At 39.5% G+C, this 19,238-nt stretch overlaps 1 protein-coding gene across 1 annotated transcript in view; it reads right to left on the bottom strand.

Annotated features, from left to right (window-relative positions):
- Positions 1 to 18,816, bottom strand: part of SLC17A8 (solute carrier family 17 member 8) — a 29,175-nt gene extending 10,359 nt beyond the window's left edge. Inside the window, exons 1-5 of the mRNA XM_084506061.1 lie at positions 18,585 to 18,816; positions 11,648 to 11,900; positions 9,132 to 9,250; positions 2,023 to 2,137; positions 1,474 to 1,561 (exon numbers count right to left, since the gene is read on the bottom strand). Coding sequence (XP_084362187.1) covers positions 1,474 to 1,561; positions 2,023 to 2,137; positions 9,132 to 9,250; positions 11,648 to 11,900; positions 18,585 to 18,727 — 718 coding nt within the window. The 5' untranslated portion in view covers positions 18,728 to 18,816. The remainder of the gene's footprint in view (positions 1 to 1,473; positions 1,562 to 2,022; positions 2,138 to 9,131; positions 9,251 to 11,647; positions 11,901 to 18,584) is intronic.
- Positions 18,817 to 19,238: the final 422 nt, after the last annotated feature.

Below are 19,238 nucleotides of genomic sequence, written 5' to 3'. Positions count from 1 at the left end.
GCAGTAATTTGAAACCCCTAAATAATCACTATATCCTGGAGTTATGTGTAGAAAAATAAAATTCCCACAGTATTAAAGAAGGCTTTTTTTCACATTTTACTCTTCTTTTTATCATTCCACATGTATTTTAATGCTGTATTTTCCCAAGTCTTCCAGTTCCACTGCTAATGGACAGTTGCAGTTTTTCCTGCGACTCTTTCATTTTCTATTGAATATTATCTCTAACAGACATTTATCTACAGGTGGCTTTACCCTACCACCTACATTTGTTTTTATTGTTTTCTATTCTTCCATTCTGACCTGCTCACTCTTCAAAATCTCACTGTTTCTGTTTTTTCTTTAGTATTATTAGGTACCGGCTCACCTGTCCAATTTCACTTTTACAAATGGGAAAGGACACCAAATACAGATGATAAGTGTTTCTTAGAGGATAAGAAATGACAGACTGAATTAATGAGTAGTGCCTTTTCTGACACTCCCAACACAGCTCATCTGCAATTGAAGCAGAAACATTTCAGCTCTGTACTACACATGTCTGGACCTTTTAGGGTGAGAGTGGAAGGAGTACATTTTATTTATGCTTTATCTTCCTCCCATGTAGCCATCTACACAAATCTAGCCTGGAGTCAATGAGGAGTCAATGAATACTAGCATTCACAGTTTTCCCTGGAATTAGCAGCTAGGCAGGCTCACCAAAAGAAGAAATAAAAGGGCCAGAAAGGTGTGAGAGTCACAGTCATTTTTCCTAGCAAGACAATGTGGTGGTGCAGAGTGTCCTGCAGCATCTCTATTCAAAAATTTCTACCCAGGGAATGGAATTAAATGAGAAAAATAAAACTACTTTTTGTAGTGTGGCTGAGACCAAAAAGAGAGTATCCTTGAAGAACAAGGTGTAAACCTCAGTATTTTTCCTGCTCCCTGTTCCATAACAAGGTTTAAGGCTCTTGCCAGAGGCTAGAAAGATTCCAAATGGAATGAAAGAATTTGATTTCTCCCATCTGTCCACTGGGTTCCTCTCCCCAGAGTCTTCTGAAACTTTCCACCAGCCATCTTCTAGAAAGTTGACTGTCAACATTAGAAAGGGATGCAGTAAGCAGAGCAAAGTACAAGCCTGACCAAGTCCTCAAGTCCTTTAAAATAATCAAGTGCATACTTGATTAGAAGAGTCAATTCAATACATATAACAAATAGAATCCCTGAAGATGAGCAAATGAAAAAGAAAAAAAAAAAAAAAGTGTAATTTCTCTCATCTGACATTTCTAGACTTGTTTTACTTTACTATTGGAGTCATTTTGAGGAGGATTGTTTTTAAATAATAAAGGGGGGGTCATTAAAAAAAAAATGTTCTTGAGCTGAGTGCAAGCTAATGTGGCCATAGGCAGATGCAGCAAAAGGCAGAAGGTTTGCATTTCTCTTGTAAATCATGAAATTACTAAAGTATATGTCTATATACTTTCAAACCTATCAACTTACCACAGAATGATGTGGTTGCCAACCTGCTTCTCTCCAGTGGAGGAGCCCACTTACTCCACATCCCATGGCAGGCTGGGTAGGTGACACCCTGTTAGACATTTCACACATCATGATTTGCTTTCACTGCATTTCTACTTCAAGCAGTTGCTGACACTGTCAACCTGTCTAACTTTTTGTCACCATGGAACTATGTAGAAAAGGTTAAGTAAGCCTGGAAGACCTTTATTTTTGCAATATGAAGATGGTAAACTTGCTTGAATCAAATGGTAAGGTGTGCTGGGGTAAAAATGCTGTTTAACATGTACATGTACCATGGATGGCACAAATATTCTAAACTAGACAAAACTCCAGCACTATAAACCTAAATTCTTTACCTTCTTTTAAGATAAATGTAAAAATATAAAGTAGCATGATTTTAAAATATCATCCTAAAAATACCAATGGAAAAAATGAGTACCAAGTAAAACTGCAGAGAGATCAGAAAACCTGACCAAAATTTTTATGTTTTAGAACCAAATCTCTCAAAACAAAAGTGGTGAGTGTTCATACCTCCACCAGTCCTTGCAGAATTCTTACAAACATCACACAGCCGTAATGCACTCTTGCCGCAGAAGGGATGAACATGTTCAGTGTAGATGTTAGAAAAATAGCTGCTCCAAATACCCTTTGGGAAAAAAAAAAAAAAAAAAAGAAAAAAAAAAAGGTAACAATAGAAGAGAATATAATTATTATCTACTTTTCAGACTGTACTTAGGTTCAGTTTCAAAGACAATCTCACTGCTGCCCACCAAGTCATAAGCCGTTTTATTATTAAAAGGGGGTAAGTCCCCATAATGTCAATGCATTTTTTCCCTGAATGAAAGAGTTTAATGTACATAGAAACAAAGATTCTGAGTTTGTTTGTTTGCTTTTTCTTTATATCAGAGAACTAGACATGGGTGTTTTTATGCCACCAGCTGGTAGCTAAGCTGTTTGTATGAGACCTGAACTGTGAGAAGCACATCTATCCTTGAAAGTACTTGAATTCAGTTATATCAGTAGGGTTTAACTCAAATCAAGTAAAGCCTAATGTAAGTGCCTTTCTGAAATGTGTGAGTGCACTGATTATTTTCACTTCCTGCTGCTAAAACATAGAACAGAACAGTTTAAGATTAACTCCTTTCCAACATCAGTTCTCTAAATAATAGCAGCAAGTGTCCTTTGTAACTATGGCATAGAAGGGATGTTTCTACAAGAGGGTTTCTATGAAAAACATGATATAAACATTTTGTTATCCTCCTCAGGAAGAGCACTTCCTAGAGCTGGGTACAAGTCTAAATGCCCCTGAAGCCTGTAGCTTTTGGGAAATCATTTACAGTTTTCCAGGTATTACCACCTATTAGAGAAACAGGCAGCAGAAACCTCTGTGTGGTAGTTATAGACCTGAGCAGCATCACTGAAACTCCAGGACAGTCAGAGGCCCTGGGATGACACTCAGAGCTGGGTCTGCCTCATTTACCACAGTCTGTGGGAGCTCTCCCTGCATGGACTTGGGGTTTCCTAAGTTTAGCCAAAGAGTGGTGCGCACTTAGTGCATTGTGTCAATAATAAACCATAGTGACAATAGACATGATAGACAGCTGGGACACAGGGAAGTCATCACAGTACGGGATGGGCTGCAGGCTTGCCAGGCACTGATGCTGAAGCGCAAGGAAAAAACATCCCTGAGTGCTCACTTATGTTCCCTTATATAGTTCATAAAAGGACATCTGGAGAGCTGAGGCTGTTGTACCATGGAAAACACCACTGGAAACCAAGAAAGAGACTGAGAACAACCTTTTGAAACAACCATTTCACAGAATCACAGAATCACAGAATTTCTAGGTTGGAAGAGACCTCAAGATCATCGAGTCCAACCTCTGACCTAACTCTAACAGTCCCCACTAAACCATATCCCTAAGCTCTACATCTAAACGTCTTTTAAAGACTTCCAGTGATGGTGACTCCACCACTTCCCTGGGCAGCCTGTTCCAATGTCTAACAACCCTTTCGGTAAAGAAGTTCTTCCTAACATCCAACCTAAAACTCCTCTGGCGCAACTTTAGCCCATTCCCCCTCGTCCTGTCACCAGGCACGTGGGAGAATAGACCAACCCTCACCTCGCTACAGCCTCCTTTAAGGTATCTGTAAAGAGCAATAAGATCACCCCTGAGCCTCCTTTTCTCCAGGCTGAACAAGCCCAGCTCCCTCAGCCGCTCCTTGTAGGACTTGTTCTCCAGGCCCCTCACCAGCTTCGTCGCCCTTCTCTGGACCCACTCGAGCACTTCGATGTCCTTCTTGTAGCGAGGGGCCCAAAACTGAACACAGTACTCGAGGTGCAGCCTCACCAGAGCCGAGTACAGGGGGACGATCACCTCCCTAGCCCTGCTGGTCACACTGTTTCTTATGCAAGCCAGGATGCTGTTGGCCTTCTTGGCCACCTGAGCACACTGCTGGCTCATATTCAGCCGACTATCCACCATCACTCCCAGGTCCTTCTCTGCCTGGCAGCTCTCCAACCATTCCTCTCCCAGCCTGTAGCTCTGCTTGGGGTTATTGCGCCCCAGGTGCAGGACCCAGCACTTGGCCTTGTTGAACTTCATGCAGTTGACCTCAGCCCATCGGTGCAGCCTATCCAGATCCTCCTGCAGAGCCTTCCTACCCTCAAGCAGATCGACACACGTGCATAGCTTGGTGTCATCTGCAAACTTACTGAGGGTGCACTCAATGCCCTCGTCCAGATCATCGATGAAGATATTAAAGAGGACCGGCCCCAGCACCGAGCCCTGGGGAACGCCACTAGTGACTGGCCTCCAACTGGACTTGACTACATTTACCTAATGGTATTAATTTAAATTAATACCATTAATACCTAATTTAATTTAAATTTAAATTAATACCTAATGGTATTAATTTAAATTAATACCATTAGGAAGTTTGAGCTATATTTGATTTATCAGAATCATAGAATGCCAAGTTGGTAGGGACCCATAAGGATTTCATATATCTTCACACCTGGCTGACTGAAGCCTTTCTGTGCCACAAATGGACTTCAAAAGCTGTGTCACACACTCTGAGTATCAAGAGTTCATGACTCTAGTATCATGTTGAGAGTCAAGAACTCCCTTATGGCAAAGGGCCTCAGTTTCCAGCTACACTGATGCTAGCTGGCGTCATGCTGCTGTTTGAGGACCATAATTCACATTCCTTTTTCAAACTGTTCAAATGTAATGATGTTGAACAAGTTCTGAATTGGCTTGCTATGCCAGTCGCATTTCAAAAATGACACATTAAGCTTCATTCTGATGTATGAATGGTATTAGATAGATATTTGATCTGAAATCATGAGATCTGGATAGTAGAAATATTTTCTCCTTTTTCATTTTTCTACTAAGTACATTCACAGATCTTACTATGCATAGCTATTATCATCTTCCACTTCAAAATATTTATAAACTTTCATAGAATCAGAATCATTAAGGCTGGAAAAGACGTCCAAGATCATCTGATCCAACCATTCCCCTACCACCAATGTTACCCACTAAACCATGTCCCTAAGCACCACATCTTGCTTAAGCAACCCTTGCCTTGAACACTCCCAGGGACAGTGACACTACCACTTCCCTGGGCAACCTGTTCCAGTGCCTGACTACTCTTTCTGAAAAGAAATGTCTCCTATTTCCAACCTAAACCTCCCGTGGCACAACTTGAGGCCCCTAGTCCTATTACTGTGTGAGAAGCAGCTGACTCTCAGCTCCCCATGCCTTCCTTTCAGGTAGTTGTAGAGGGCAATAAGGTCTCCCCTGAGCCTCCTCTTTTCCAGACTAAACAACCCCAGTTCTTTCAGCCACTCCTCGTAGGACTTGTCTTCCAGGCCCTTCACCAGCTTTGTAGCCCTTCTCTGGACATGCTCCAGGGCACTGATGTCCTTCTTGTATCGAGGGGCCCAAAGCTGAACACAGCACTCAAGGTGCAGCCTCACCAGAGCAGAGTACAGGGGGACAATCACCTCCCTGGTCCTGCTGGCTACGCTATTCCTGATACAAGCCAGGATGCCATTGGCCTTCTTGGCCACCTGGTCATACTGACAGCTCATGTTCAAGGCATGAGATCCTTTTCTTCTGCACAGTTTTCCAGCCACTCTGCCCCAAGGTTTTGGCATTGCATGGGGTTGTTGTGTCACAACTTTTTATTGTCAGATTATTTTTCTTTTTTCTTTTTTCTTCCTTCCTTCCTTCCTTCCTTCCTTCCTTCCTTCCTTCCTTCCTTCCTTCCTTCCTTCCTTCCTTCCTTCCTTCCTTCCTTCCTTCCTTCCTTCCTTCCTTCCTTCCTTCCTTCCTTCTCTTTCTTTCTTTCTTTCTTTCTTTCTTTCTTTCTTTCTTTCTTTCTTTCTTTCTTTCTTTCTTTCTTTCTTTCTTTCTATAAGGATTTGGTTGTTTATATTTCAGTTTCTTTTTGGAAACATTCACAGGAAATATACATCACCTCATATTTTGAATCTGGGCTTATTATTGATAGCAGTATTAATGGTAGCATTATAGCGCAAAGAATCTACAGTCATAGATCAACACTATTTTATCTAAATTCTGTACACCTATTGAGGAAAACAACAGCCAATGCCTAGACAGCTCATAATCTGAATGACAAGAAAGCACTTAGCAAATGAACACAAAAGCAAAGAGGCTGGGCAGGCTGACAGAGGGAAGTGACAAAGGAATGCATTTATATAAAAAGCGGTCTGAAAATCTGAAATGGCACACAAAGCCTATGATCGTATCTTGACATTTAGGAGACTGTTTTCGAAGCCAAGTAAGCATCTAGCTGAGAAATAAGTATTACTTAGCTCTCTGTTATAATCAGAGGAGAAAAAAAGTTTTGCACTTTGCCTCTTCCTCACCACTAATACTGATGTCAAATGTGTTATCATAACACAGTTAACCATCTCAGGGAACTACAGCAAATTATGTTAAAATGTAAGTTAATGAGCAAGTGGAAGAATAAACCATAAGAAAGAGAACATGTTTTCTTATCCAAACAGCTAGCTCTGGGTATTGAGCTTCCAATCTTTGCTACTTAATTTAATGCCAACCAGAATATGTGTATTGTAAATGTATGATTTATACTGTTAGAACCATACACTCTTGTGTTACTGTTTAAGAGGCTAAGTATTGTTTTCACAAATAGCCAGCATCTTTCCAGCAGTTCACTGCCTTTAATCCCAAAGAATATCCCAGTTCTTTTCAGTTAATTGACATATTCTTTTCTCCTCACCACCATGATCCTTGGCCAGCTGCTACTTTTGGATCGAAACAGAATTCTCCAGCAAAAGATTCCTCTGGTCAGCAGGGTGCTGTTACTGAAAACTGATATAATGGAGTGCCTTATGTTTCATGTCTCCTTGTCACCACCAAACAATGATGAAATTTTGTTAGTATGCATGTGTGAGGATAAGCAGCAAGATAAAGGGACATAGTCACTAAATGGTTCATGAACTTTTTGGGAGAATGCAGATCCATACAAATTTGGGCATGTATAAAGCAATTTATTCAGTTTCAGATGGCTTTGATGCCAAACCATATATCACTCATTATATTCAGCTGTTCTGAGATCCATCTTAATCCCACATTATTATAAATAACTATTTGCATTAGAGAAATGCCTGAGGTGAGGAAGGGTCCATGTGTGTTCAAGATTCCACAGTGCTGAGTGGGATTTAAACAGGTGACAAGAGTCTATATGTAAATCTATAAAGTCAATAACAGGACAGAATAATATCATTACTAGTGTGCAGTTGGGAAATAGAAAGCATTTGTCTTTCTGGGGGAGGTGGGTTCACAGACAAACCCCAGCTCTCTGTTTCCTGCCCTGTGGTCTTAGCAAGCAGATGTCATCCCCCTGAAACAGAAACTCAGTACCACTGCTGAATCTACCCAAGCTGAAATTGGTTGGACAAACAACAAATAAAGGAAAAACGTGGAGTCAGACAGATTTGTGATCCCTATTACTACAAACAGGAATTCTCTTTGAGATCATCCTTTGGGGTGTTGTTCCTTGAGCAAATTCTGCTCCTAAATGCAGTTATGCTAATCAAATCTATGATGCGGTGTTGTATTGTCTGAAATTTCTGAAAGAAATAGTCTGAAAGTATCCTGGGGACAGAAGTATAGCTTTCTGTGCATATGCATAATATATACCTAAGAAAGCAGTCAGCTGACAGAATAAATTGAGCTAGAGGGTAAACTTAGCTGATTTTACTGGTTGTAAGAAAATAAAGGGAATGAAAGCCAAATTAATAATATGCTGAATTATTCAGCCAACAGTGTGCACATCTGTGGTTTTGGGCCCTTCTGCTGCAAAATCTGGTGGCAAGACTGGAAACACTGGGGAAATGATTAAGCTTAGCTAATTTGTTTGGCTTATTCAACAGAGTGAAAACTACCCTGTTTAGGCACTTTATGTAGTAGAGAAATGAAAAACAGATTGCTAGTAGTGTTGAAGAAAGAGTACAAACTGAATGCAGAGGAACTTTGTGTTATGAATAGAGGAGAGTTGGGGCTGAACTTCTGGAGAATTCTATGGGATGACTCTATTCTGGAGTCATTTCATAAAGGATATGGGTGGGAAGAATGTCCGGTCTTGTAACCCCTATAACTCTCTGTAGAATACAGAGAGCAAAGTACTTTGAATTTGGACAAAACCATGTAGTTCTGGTCTCAAAGATATTTTTTTTCCTATTATGAAAGCCTTTGTAGATAAGTCAGATTTTATTTGTGGAGAATGGTATGAGTGCCAATCCTCTTTCATCTGTAGATCCCAAACATCCTTCACATGTACATCTCATGAGCTCATTTACAACCTGCTGTCTTCAGACAATCTCCCTGTTTTAGATGCGATCATAGTCCAAATTCTGAAGATTTTCTGAAGTAAAGCCTAAGACTAAAGTTATCTTTGGCAAAATTAGCTACTTTTTTATTATCCTTTTCAAAAACAGTTGGATTAAAAAAAAAAAAATGCCAGCCCACAAACACAATGAGCATGGAAGAAATCCATATAGATGCTCATTGTTTGCCAAAGAGAAATCATTAGGCTCTATTAGAAAAGTTCTAGGCAATCCTAATTACAGACATAAGTATTGTATCCAGCCACAGACAAGATGTCCATGTGCATGAGGATGGGTTTGTGCCTTCAGAACATGTAATTCCTACGTGCACAGCTTCAAAAATTCTGGAAGACATTTCAATTCACTGGGAAATTTTAAAGGAGAAAAGTCAAATTTCATTGGAAAAAAAATTCACTTGCAGGTAAACTGAGCTATGAAGCACTAAGGCAACTTCTGAAAGATAAATGTTACCAAGCATTGTTTGAAACACCAGGTATGATTTTCCTAACAGTCTCCAGAAAGCATTATTGTTTAGAAAACAAGAAATGTGTACATATTTGAGATGAATGAGCTAAATTGAGACTATCAGAAATCAGATCAATAATAGATTTTTATTTTTTTTGGTTATAGACATATTGCAAGTTCAGCTTCAGATTCCTGAAACACTTTTATTGACTACTTTGCAATCATCATTTAAACTTTGTAAACCAGTCATTTGTAAAGCTGCAGATCTTACCTCTTTCAATTACTGTTTTCTTACCTGTTAGCAGCCAATTTGTTTGAGATGAACCCTCCTGGAATTTGTGTCACAATGTAACCCCAGAAAAAAGAGCCATGTATGAGTCCCACTGTCTCTGGATCCCAATTGAATTGGGCTTTCTGCAAAGGAAAACAAAACAAAACCAAAAAAAATGCTGTAAAATGAAGCATACTGATTATGAGGTAAACACTATTTGAAAGTCAAATGGAAGTCACCCCATCCTGCAAATCAAGAGAGCCTCCTTGTTCTGGTGTTGCTGAGCTTGAACCCTCTCCCAGTTAAAGCAAAATGATATCAAATTGCTTTATGAGATTACTGTTTCTGCTCTTAGCTTATAATCAGGATGAATGAGAGGAAAAAGTTTCAGCCAAAAGGCAGCTGGTGATGGACCTTCATCTTTGCTTCTTGCCACTGCTTCCTTTTGGGCTGAAACCTTTGTTTTCAGGCCTGCTTAGTGTTATAACAAGGACCTGCTACCTTTCAATGAACACATCCATTTACACAGTTATCAAGGTTGCTCATACTCTTTGAATTGATCTGGTTATGCTGGTTCTGTATTATCCACGGTTTTTCTCATCAGGGTCAAACTCTGACCATCCAGCATCTACATTAAGTAGTAGTATGGGCGCAGAAAATAGGGAGCAGTAGTATGGGAGAAGGAGAGGAGGGTGTAACACCTGAAGACAAGACAATATAGAAATAAATCTAGGTAACATTAGCTAGCTGACTAGTGCATCTTTTATTTAAAGTGATGCCAGTCATTAAGCTGGATTTGGATACAGAAGGCCACCCCTAGGCTGGTCAGAGATGCTTCAGAGTCAAAAATGTCTACAGCCAAGACAAACGCTTTTGCAATGCACCTCAGCTTTGGATAGCAAGCAGTTTCAGTCTTCTCGAAAATCATCCTGAATAAGGTCATTCCTGTTCTGTGATGAACCCGTTTTGGTGTACTTTGCTTGAAAGAGCAATGGTCAAAGCCCAGAACAAAACATAGGGGCAGTAAAGAAAACGTGACCCAAGGTACCCCTCCTGCCCTTCATTGTGGGAGGTCAGAACAGTGCCTGACTCATTATAATCACACTAACATAAGGTTAGCGTCGACATTTTTTCCTTGAACCCTCAGTTCAGAAGGGCTGTTCTGGAGCAAAAAGAAACCATGATGTTTTGCTTCATGCTTATTTTCATGATAACTACATGTCAGGGAAAGGTATTTAATTGTCTTAAGAGAAAACGGCACAAATTGTCTCTTAGATTCTGAACTACAACTGTCACTAAAACACTACATAAATATGAAAACTAAAGTGACAGATCTTAATATGAAACCTAAAGTGACAGATCTTAACATCTTTTTTTTTTCTATATTACTTCCTGTGTGTAAAAGCAAGAACCAGTTTTCCTCAGTAGGTTGTTTTTTTTTCCAAACAAATAAGCTACAAAACAGTTCATTTGACTTGCTGGGAGAAAGATGGCATTAATTAGCCAGGCATGTTTTACAGGGGCTGAAGGATTTTCCTGCCACCAATGTAAACTCTTTCAAGAGATCTGCTTTCCTGTGCTGAGCTGCATTTCTGTTTTTAATACCTAATTTTCTGCTACTGTCTTTCATTTTAGTTTCTAAGTAGTGTTAATTTCTGAAGGCAAAGACACCATGAGACATGGAGAAAGTTCCCATATCAGGAGGGGTTCACATATCACGCCCAAAACAGAGCAGAGATTTGTGATATCTCAAGGGGAATACATGTATGTGGAAATGTCAGGTAAGAGTCAATATTCCTGTGAATGATATATTATAAAAGGATCCAAAAATAAGTCAATTTTATACATTCATGTTCATAAAGTCCAGAATGAGATTTGTGATATCACAACCCTGAAACAAAGCAGGAATGGAGAAACAAAGATATGCTTTGAATCTACATTTCCTTGGGTGCATTTTTAAAAGTTTGTAGGCATCTGCTATGAAGCATGTCATCTACTGCAAATTTGAAATAGCTTGCCACCTAATTCCAAATACTTCTAGACAACAATCCACTGTCAATAACCCATAAAACCTGTTGCCAGATTGCCAAATGACTACTTTAAGGTCTTGAAAGTCATCCACTAATCTGAATAGAGTGTGCCCAGCACTACGTACAGCCGTTGATCATTCCTTCTGTAGTGGCATGAGGGTGCATTTCCCTGAGAGACAGTGAACAGTAGAAACTTCTGTCAATGCAACCAAATTTGTCTGTGACAAAAAGATTGGGGACCTGATAAACATACAAGCCAATTCAGCTCTCATTTCTATTACTTACCCTCTGTGTGACATTGCAAATGCTCAGACCTTACAGACTTTCAGTGTGTCTTAGAGACCTAAATAGGGGCTAAGCATGTGCACTTGTATAGGAATCCAGACTCACGTGTCTCCCTGTCTAAAGTGTTAACCTATACATATACATATACAGTACTTTGATATGTGGCACTTCAATGATTCTGCAATGGGGCCTGGTCACAACAGGGAAAGGAGGATGGTTTCTCACCTGCAGCTCTGGTTTACCATTGACATAAACAGTGCTATTGTTCACCATTTCTACAATGGCAACGCCCAGGTTGCACCTAATCCCGAAGGAAATGCAAAAGCCCAGGCCGCTCATGATGGCAATGATGTAGCGCTTGGGCAGTCCGCAGCAGTAGCAGTCACACAGGGCTGGCCTGCGGGCACTGGCCTGCACAGGCCGCCCCTCTTCTGTCAGCTCAATGTGATCCTCCTCTACGTTGGTGCCATCAATTTTCCTAGATGAAAAGAGCAAGAGAAAATGAAAATGTAAACACAGTAGAATATAGATGGTAGGTGCTGCAGTCAGCTGCTAAATCACCTCTGTCTGAGGTGTTTGCCTCTTGGTACTGTAATGAATTAAAGCTGGTCAGACTTTGAAAGGTTGGCACAGCCTGCATGTTTTTTCACCAACACTGAAGTTTCTAAGCAATAGACACTTGGCTGAACAGCTAGCTACAAAAATGCTTGCAGGATGTTCATGAGAATGATCATAAGAGGTGTATTGAGTTCTGTTGTGATGAATCCTGCTGGTTGTTAGGAACATATACATATGGAAAAAAAAAAAAAAAAAAAAAAAAAAAGAAAAAAAAGATTATAACTTCTAATTAGATCCACTAAGCAGAGCTGTCAGTAGGTTTCAAGGAAAGGGCAAGTACAGCACAAAGCATGGTGTTATTTGTTTATTTATTTTTCTCAACCCCAAACTTGCTGTGAGTTTGTTTTGACCTGTGAGACAAACATCAGGGCTAAGCTGCAGAGGGGCTGAGGTGTGGAAGAGCCAGGTCCCGGCTTTTTCTGCCTGGAGGGATTTGACACCAAGTTTTCCTCTGCTCTGAAACATCCACTCACCACAAGGCTTTAACTCATTACAAAACCCAACCTTTTCTTTAAAGTATTTAACACTCAAATAAATCTGAATATTAAGTGACTTTCTGGTCTGTTGATTCCCCCTCAGCAAAACTGACCACCCCTCAGCAGAAGAGGCTGAAAGAGCTTTGCCTGGGAGCAAATTTAGTGCGGACACTGCAGTGAGACTGGGGAGAATAGGGAGGAAAGAGCCAAGGACAGGGGCCCTCCCATTTACTTGGGAATAGGAGCAAATATTCTCCCTATAGCACTGCACCACCAGCAGTGAAATGGAGGACCCCATGGGGGGCAAACAGCTGCTGCCATCAGCCAAAGCAGGAGCAGTGGCTTAAGAGGCAAATGGTCTCATCAGTACAGCTGTTGCCCATCACTATTTCCTGCACTTATGGAAGTTTTTCCTGTGGTAGTGCAATTAAAAATTAATTTGATCTCCCAATCTGATTGGAGATACTAACATCCTGTGCTATATGAACAGGGAATGTCTCTAGTAAGAAAGATGAGATCAGAAGGAACTGAAAACACACTATTAGACTGGAGATAAATACTTCTTTCCTAACATTAACTTCTCATGCTTTTGTTTTAAATGCAAAATAAGGGCTTTCTAACATGCTGAAATATTCAAGCACATGGTTAGCTCTGAATACATGAAAAGCCCACTGAACACTTCCCATGAGCTTAAGGTTAAGTGTTCACTAAAGTGTAGCCCCAAATCTTGATGAGCGTTACATTAGGAAGCCTTTCAGCTTTGGCTTTGCTGTGAAGCAATGAGCGCATTATCCAGCTCCTTTTGTGTATGCCATGGAGTTGCTCACGCTACTAGGGAAATATGAACAGATACTCAATATAAAAGAAGCCCATCTTGCTGTATAAGATGATGAAATGATTAAATTCACTCCTTTCTGATAAGGAGTAACTTATTTCCTTTTTTCACACATCTGGCCTGAAATGTATTTGAAATCCAATGGACTTCAATGTTCCATATAATAATCAGCTATTAAAGAATGTTGCCAAAGCATATATGGATGGGCTGCACCTGGCTGATCTACACAGTAGTTGGTTGGCTCTTTCAGGAGAACAATTTTGGTTTAATCACAGCTTTTGATTAATCATTCCAATTGCTTTAAGTCTAATGTACTGCCCATAACTTACTGGATAGTATCCTATACTAAAGGTTTTGCAAATATAGATTGTATATATGGCTTCTTGGGGTGTTTCCTGTGAATTTAAACATATCTTTCCGGTATGAATTTTCCCGTATATTTTCAGTACTTCTAGGCTTTATAGCTACATGCTAAGGTGTGCATCATTTGCTATATTACTTCTTTTTAATTTGTACCATAAAACTGCTACTGTAGCCTTACTCTTAGCAACAAAAAAAAAGCATATTACAGTCCATCAGTTTACATGTCTAACAAGCACTAGAACCAGGGTGTTTAGGCCAGAAGGGATTTCTGGGGGTTATTTGATTTAACCCCTTGCTCAAAGCAGTGCTAACTTCTAAGATAAATCAGTTCTTTGTAAGCTGGAGTTTGCATTAAAGCAAGGTAACACAGGAAATGTGATATGACTATGGTGTTATTGAAGGTGATTGAGATCTTATGATTCATTGGCAGGGAGACAGCATTGTTAGTGAAATGAGAGTACAGAGAGTAATGTAGTCAGGCACTTAAAAAAACGAGACACCATATATTCCTTGCTTAGTGTACTCATATCAGTAGGTGTACACTGACTAAAAGTTCAAAAATAAAAGCCTCAGGAAGTGAAAAGACAATTGAATAATTATTTTTAGAGCTGTTGTTATCTCAAAAGAGTTATTAACAAACAAAATAAGTTTACTGTTTTACTCTAGCATAATCTAAGTTACTGAATTAATTAAATCAAAGCACAATTCATCAATTTTTCATACCTTTACCACACCATTTATATGAGAGAAATTAAACGTTAATTTCTGCATTATTTTGGGCAGCTGGCAAAGATTAGACACATCATGTGAAGCCAAAACATCTGTTCCTATCTGGACATTTTCAGCTGGCTGTCACTTCACATAGGCATGAAAACATTCTTCTTCTCCAAATTCACTGTTAGAAGTGATGAGCCAGGAGGACTAGCACTATGGTCCAACATTGTTTCTGCAGTGAAATTAATTGTTTTGCTATTGTATTCAACTACTCATTAATAAAAGCAGGTTGAGGACTAACTCGTGACCCCAAATATTCACAGAATATTTTGTACCCTCAAAGCTTAACATTAACCCCTCTGTGGAAGATTTCTCTCAGAGAAAATGATTTTGCAATAGCAATTCAAAAATAGAGATGGGGTGAAACATTAGCAGTACAAGCAATCATGGAGCCAGTGTTTAACCTTGCTTTTTGGTCTTAATTTATTAAACACTGTAGATATAAAATGAAGGTATGTCAAATCCACAAAAAGATTAATACATATATTTTGGTAGTGACACTGAAGTTTTCACTTGTTATACACCAATAATTTAGAAGAAAGCTGCTTTAATTATCTGACTAACACTGGAGAGTATTTTGCTGCATGGGAATATGTTTAGTCTTGACATCACTCTGCTCTTTTCATCAAACATCCAACACTCGATAAGTAAGAAAAGCTTGACTATTTGAAGATACCAGCATCCATGTCCCATGCCCAAATGTCATAACTACTGTATTTGAAATTTCTCCAACTGACATTCTTTTCTTTTCTATTTTAATGGCTTTACTCTGGCATATACAGAGTTTTGGAAGTATGAAATAAATTTTTAAAATTCAAATCGGTAATAATAATAATAACAGAACACATACACATCTACCAGTTTGTATTTATTCAGTTTAGCATAGAAAGTAGTCATTTCTTCAAACTGTGTAAGTGGAATAGAACTACAACATTCCATTTCATTTGATTAAAACAACATACATTCTATAAAAACAGGCAAATTTTAATAATGTTAATACCTGCCATGTGTTAGAATGCATTCCCAAATGACTTTTACCAGATAGTACAGGCTTTTACAGGCAACAGCATCTGTAGGTGTTCAAACCTCACACCTACATAACCAACAACAGTCACCACATGCAACAATTATTGATGATCCTGATGTAGAAGCCTATTCACTGACTATTGAAAAAATATTATTTATCCAAAAGCAAATACAATCTTCTGAGATTTCATCTGCTCTATGGGGATTGCCCAGGTGATAATTTTCTATAGCAAATCCAGTTGTATTCATACAATATCCCAGGGCAGATTGGCAAACACTCTTAAGTCGCTTGGTGCATGGGACCTGTGAAGGTGACTTCTGTGTTATATTTGCATGAAACTCATGGCATGTTTCAAGCATTTACACATGATGGGACTACTGCATCTCTCAGGCATTGCAATCTCACTCTGCAGGGCACAATCCTGGTGCCTTCCCAGCACAGCCTCAATGCAATGGATGCATGCCCCACAGGTGCTGCGGCACTGCACATGCATAGTGTGCCCTTGTGCAAGGGGCACACTATGCATGCGCAGTACCTTTGTACAAGGGGCCTCACAAAACGGTCTCAGGGCACCCCACACTGTATTCATGGTGTTGCTTGCTCTGTGATGCATTACACTTTCTGTACTTCTGTGCAAAGGAAAACGTTCAGAAGATCAAGACTATGATACAGAGCAGGCAGAGGAGCCCTGTCCAACTCAAGGGTAATTCACCCAGCTTCAGGTTGCAGTTTTTAGTAGGTTGGGCAGTTTAATTCATTAAAGAAGGTCTGCAGGAGTCAGAGCTACACCTAGTAGAACCCAGACTACGTACAGCTGTGCTGTGGGCATAGCCCATATTACTTTTCTTATTAACAGTGATATTATTGGGAAGTAAACACACTTAGTCACTCCCAACTTCATTGGTAAGCCCCCAGTTGCTGCTGGCTGGTTAAGGACTCCTGTAATCCTCAGGAGAGGCAGAAACTAAGATTTTACTTGAATTCATGATTTTTTCTTTGCACACACTAAGTACAAACAAGGCCCAAAGTGTTCCTACCTGTCAAGAAGAGCTGCAGGAAAAAGAGGTTTCTTTTCTGGGAAACTTATTCAGGTTTGCAGAGCCCCAGCTCTGACTGACATTATTCACCCAAGCCTTGATTCATCCAAATTGTTTTTTTTTTTTGTTTGGTTGTTTGGTTGGTTGGTTGGTTTGTTTTCTACCCCACTGTATTTAACTAATTAAGAACAAGCCCTATGTTGCATAAAATATAATTTTGTATGTTTCTATTTATTTTCTGAAACATCTGGTGTATTTGTTGTAGCTGGTGTATTTATTATCTGGTGGTACTCTAGCAACAAATGGATCTTCTTCTGAGATCTTGCAAATGAAACTGCTGGCAACAGCCCAGAGAAAGGTTGCCTCTCAGGTCTCTCCATCTCTGCCCCCTTTGCCTCCTCACCAGGTGCCAGCTACCCTGAGGTAACCTGTGGGGAGACTCGTGTTTTGCAGCACCCACAAAATAGTACACCTAGGAAAGGCACTGACATTCAGATATTTAGAACAGAAAATAATGAAGTCCAGCAAACTTTCTTGTATCTCAGCTCAGATTTGTTCTGTTTTGATTCAGCAGCAACACTGATGAAGTTGGGTACCAGTACTATCATCTACATAGGAGCCAGCATGATATCCTTGATACCCAGCTGCAAGAGGAAAGTAACCCAGATAATCCAAAGCATGCATGCCATATCCACATAGCAAACCCTTCGTACTGCCACATTATATAATCACTAAATAAAAAGCCTGTATGTATTTGTTCAAATTGACCAACAGAGCCCACAGCAATGAGAATTTATGATTGAATAAATGACTTAGTTTGATGTTTTGAAAGAAAAACATTCCCTGAATCACCATAGAATATCTTAAAAGTCAAAAAAAGCAAAATGTCAGACTTCATCTATAATATTGTAAATGAAGAAAAGTTAAGTTGAAGCTCTGTGGAACACAGATACTTTGTTCACATGGCATAGGAACAGTGGATCTGGCAAGGTAATGGTGCATATTAATAACTTCCATAAAAGTGTACATTCTTGTTTACTTGCACATGCATGCTGTAATGCAATACATGCAAATTATTGTATATTTTCTTGTGATCAAATGCATGTTCAGATGTGCCAGAAGCTGCATCTTGACTCAAAATAACATTCCCAAAAGAAAATAACAGGATACATACAAAAGCAAATGCAATTCAAACACTAAAAAGATGTATAATTAAAATACTGTCCTGCTCCTTCCAAAGTTTTAAAACACTTCACATGAAACATGCAAGAAATGGCACTGAACTCTCCAGCTGTCAGCTATCCATTACGCAAGTAAATGTTGTCAGTGGCCATTACTAATTGAAACAATCTTCCATTTAAATGAACAATCTCCATCCCTTTATGAAACTTGGTATTTTTTGCATCTTACTTTCATTCATCAAAAAATATATATTTGTTTGTTTTTTCATAAAGTGTCAGATTAAGATAAAAATCTTTAATCTTCTTTTTGCAAACAACTGCTTCTTTTTCTTTCTAATGTGTTAGTCTCAATAAATACACACATATACAGATCTGCTTCATATAATTTCTCTTACTGATTCAGAACAAGATCTTCTAAAATGTCCTTGTAATTTAGGGACATTACTCTCATTTCAAGAGTGGCATAATTTTGGAATATTAATTCCCATTAAATCATTAGCTTTTTCATGCAAGCTAAAAAAGAACAATTCGCATTTAATTATTTAAAACTTTTTTGTTGTTGTTGTTAAATTAAAACACTTTTTCATGTTTCTTGGAATATTAGAACAATATTTTATAACTTATTTTCACGTCTTCTTTGATTTAATATAAATATTCTATCATCTATAGCCACATGCTGGTGTAACACTGCTGCTTTTAATCTTCTGTCTTGCAGCAAGGTATCTCTCACTATCTGGACTCAGAGATTAATTTTGCAACCCTGTTTTATATTTAGATATTTTTCTATATTTCATTTATCTTTAATAAATGTAACCAGGGGATCCCTCTGGGAGTTTACTATAGGATTTTACCTTCGCAGATTTCCCAGTGAGTCATTAATGGTGTTCTTCACCTCTTCCTTTCCTGGGTTAAAAAATCTTTCCTTCAGTGAACTGAACCCTTTGAAAGGCATTTTGTCTTCCTTCTTCAGTAAATCCTTTATATTAACAAGCATTCGCTTCTGCTGTCATATTTCCTGATGCCAGACTCAGGAGTCTGTGCCGGTCCCCTTCGTGACCTCTGCAGATACCAACCAGTTGCTCAAGAAAGGAGCATGGAAAAGAAAAAAAAAAAAAAAAAAAAAAAAAAAAAAAAAAAAAAGGAACACAGATCTTCCCAAGCCAGCAAGTCAGTCAGGAAGAGCCCTGGTGTGAAACCCCTGGGATGTGCTCAGAGACTCAGCAGCACACTTGCAGCAGCTTTGCTGTGCATCCGTGCAGGGTCGGGCACCTGTACGCAGGCAGCTGGTCCAGCGGCTGTGGCAGGAGAGCAGGAGGCACTGCTGAGGGCTGCTGTCCCTGGGCAGGATGCTGCTGCTGCTGCTGCACCACGGGCGGACCTCACACCGCCTTGCCAGGACTCATCCTCCGTGCCTGCCTCCCTCCCTCCCCTCCTCTTTCACACTGAGAAGTGTGCAAGGTGGTGCTATAGTAACGGACACAATACCTGTCCTCCGGCCACGCCAG

The sequence above is a fragment of the Aythya ferina genome (genome assembly GCF_964211825.1).
Source record: "Aythya ferina genome assembly, chromosome: 1".
Classification (NCBI taxonomy): domain Eukaryota; kingdom Metazoa; phylum Chordata; class Aves; order Anseriformes; family Anatidae; genus Aythya; species Aythya ferina.
Note: the sequence above shows the minus strand (reverse complement) of the source record. Positions and strands in the feature narration are given on the sequence as shown.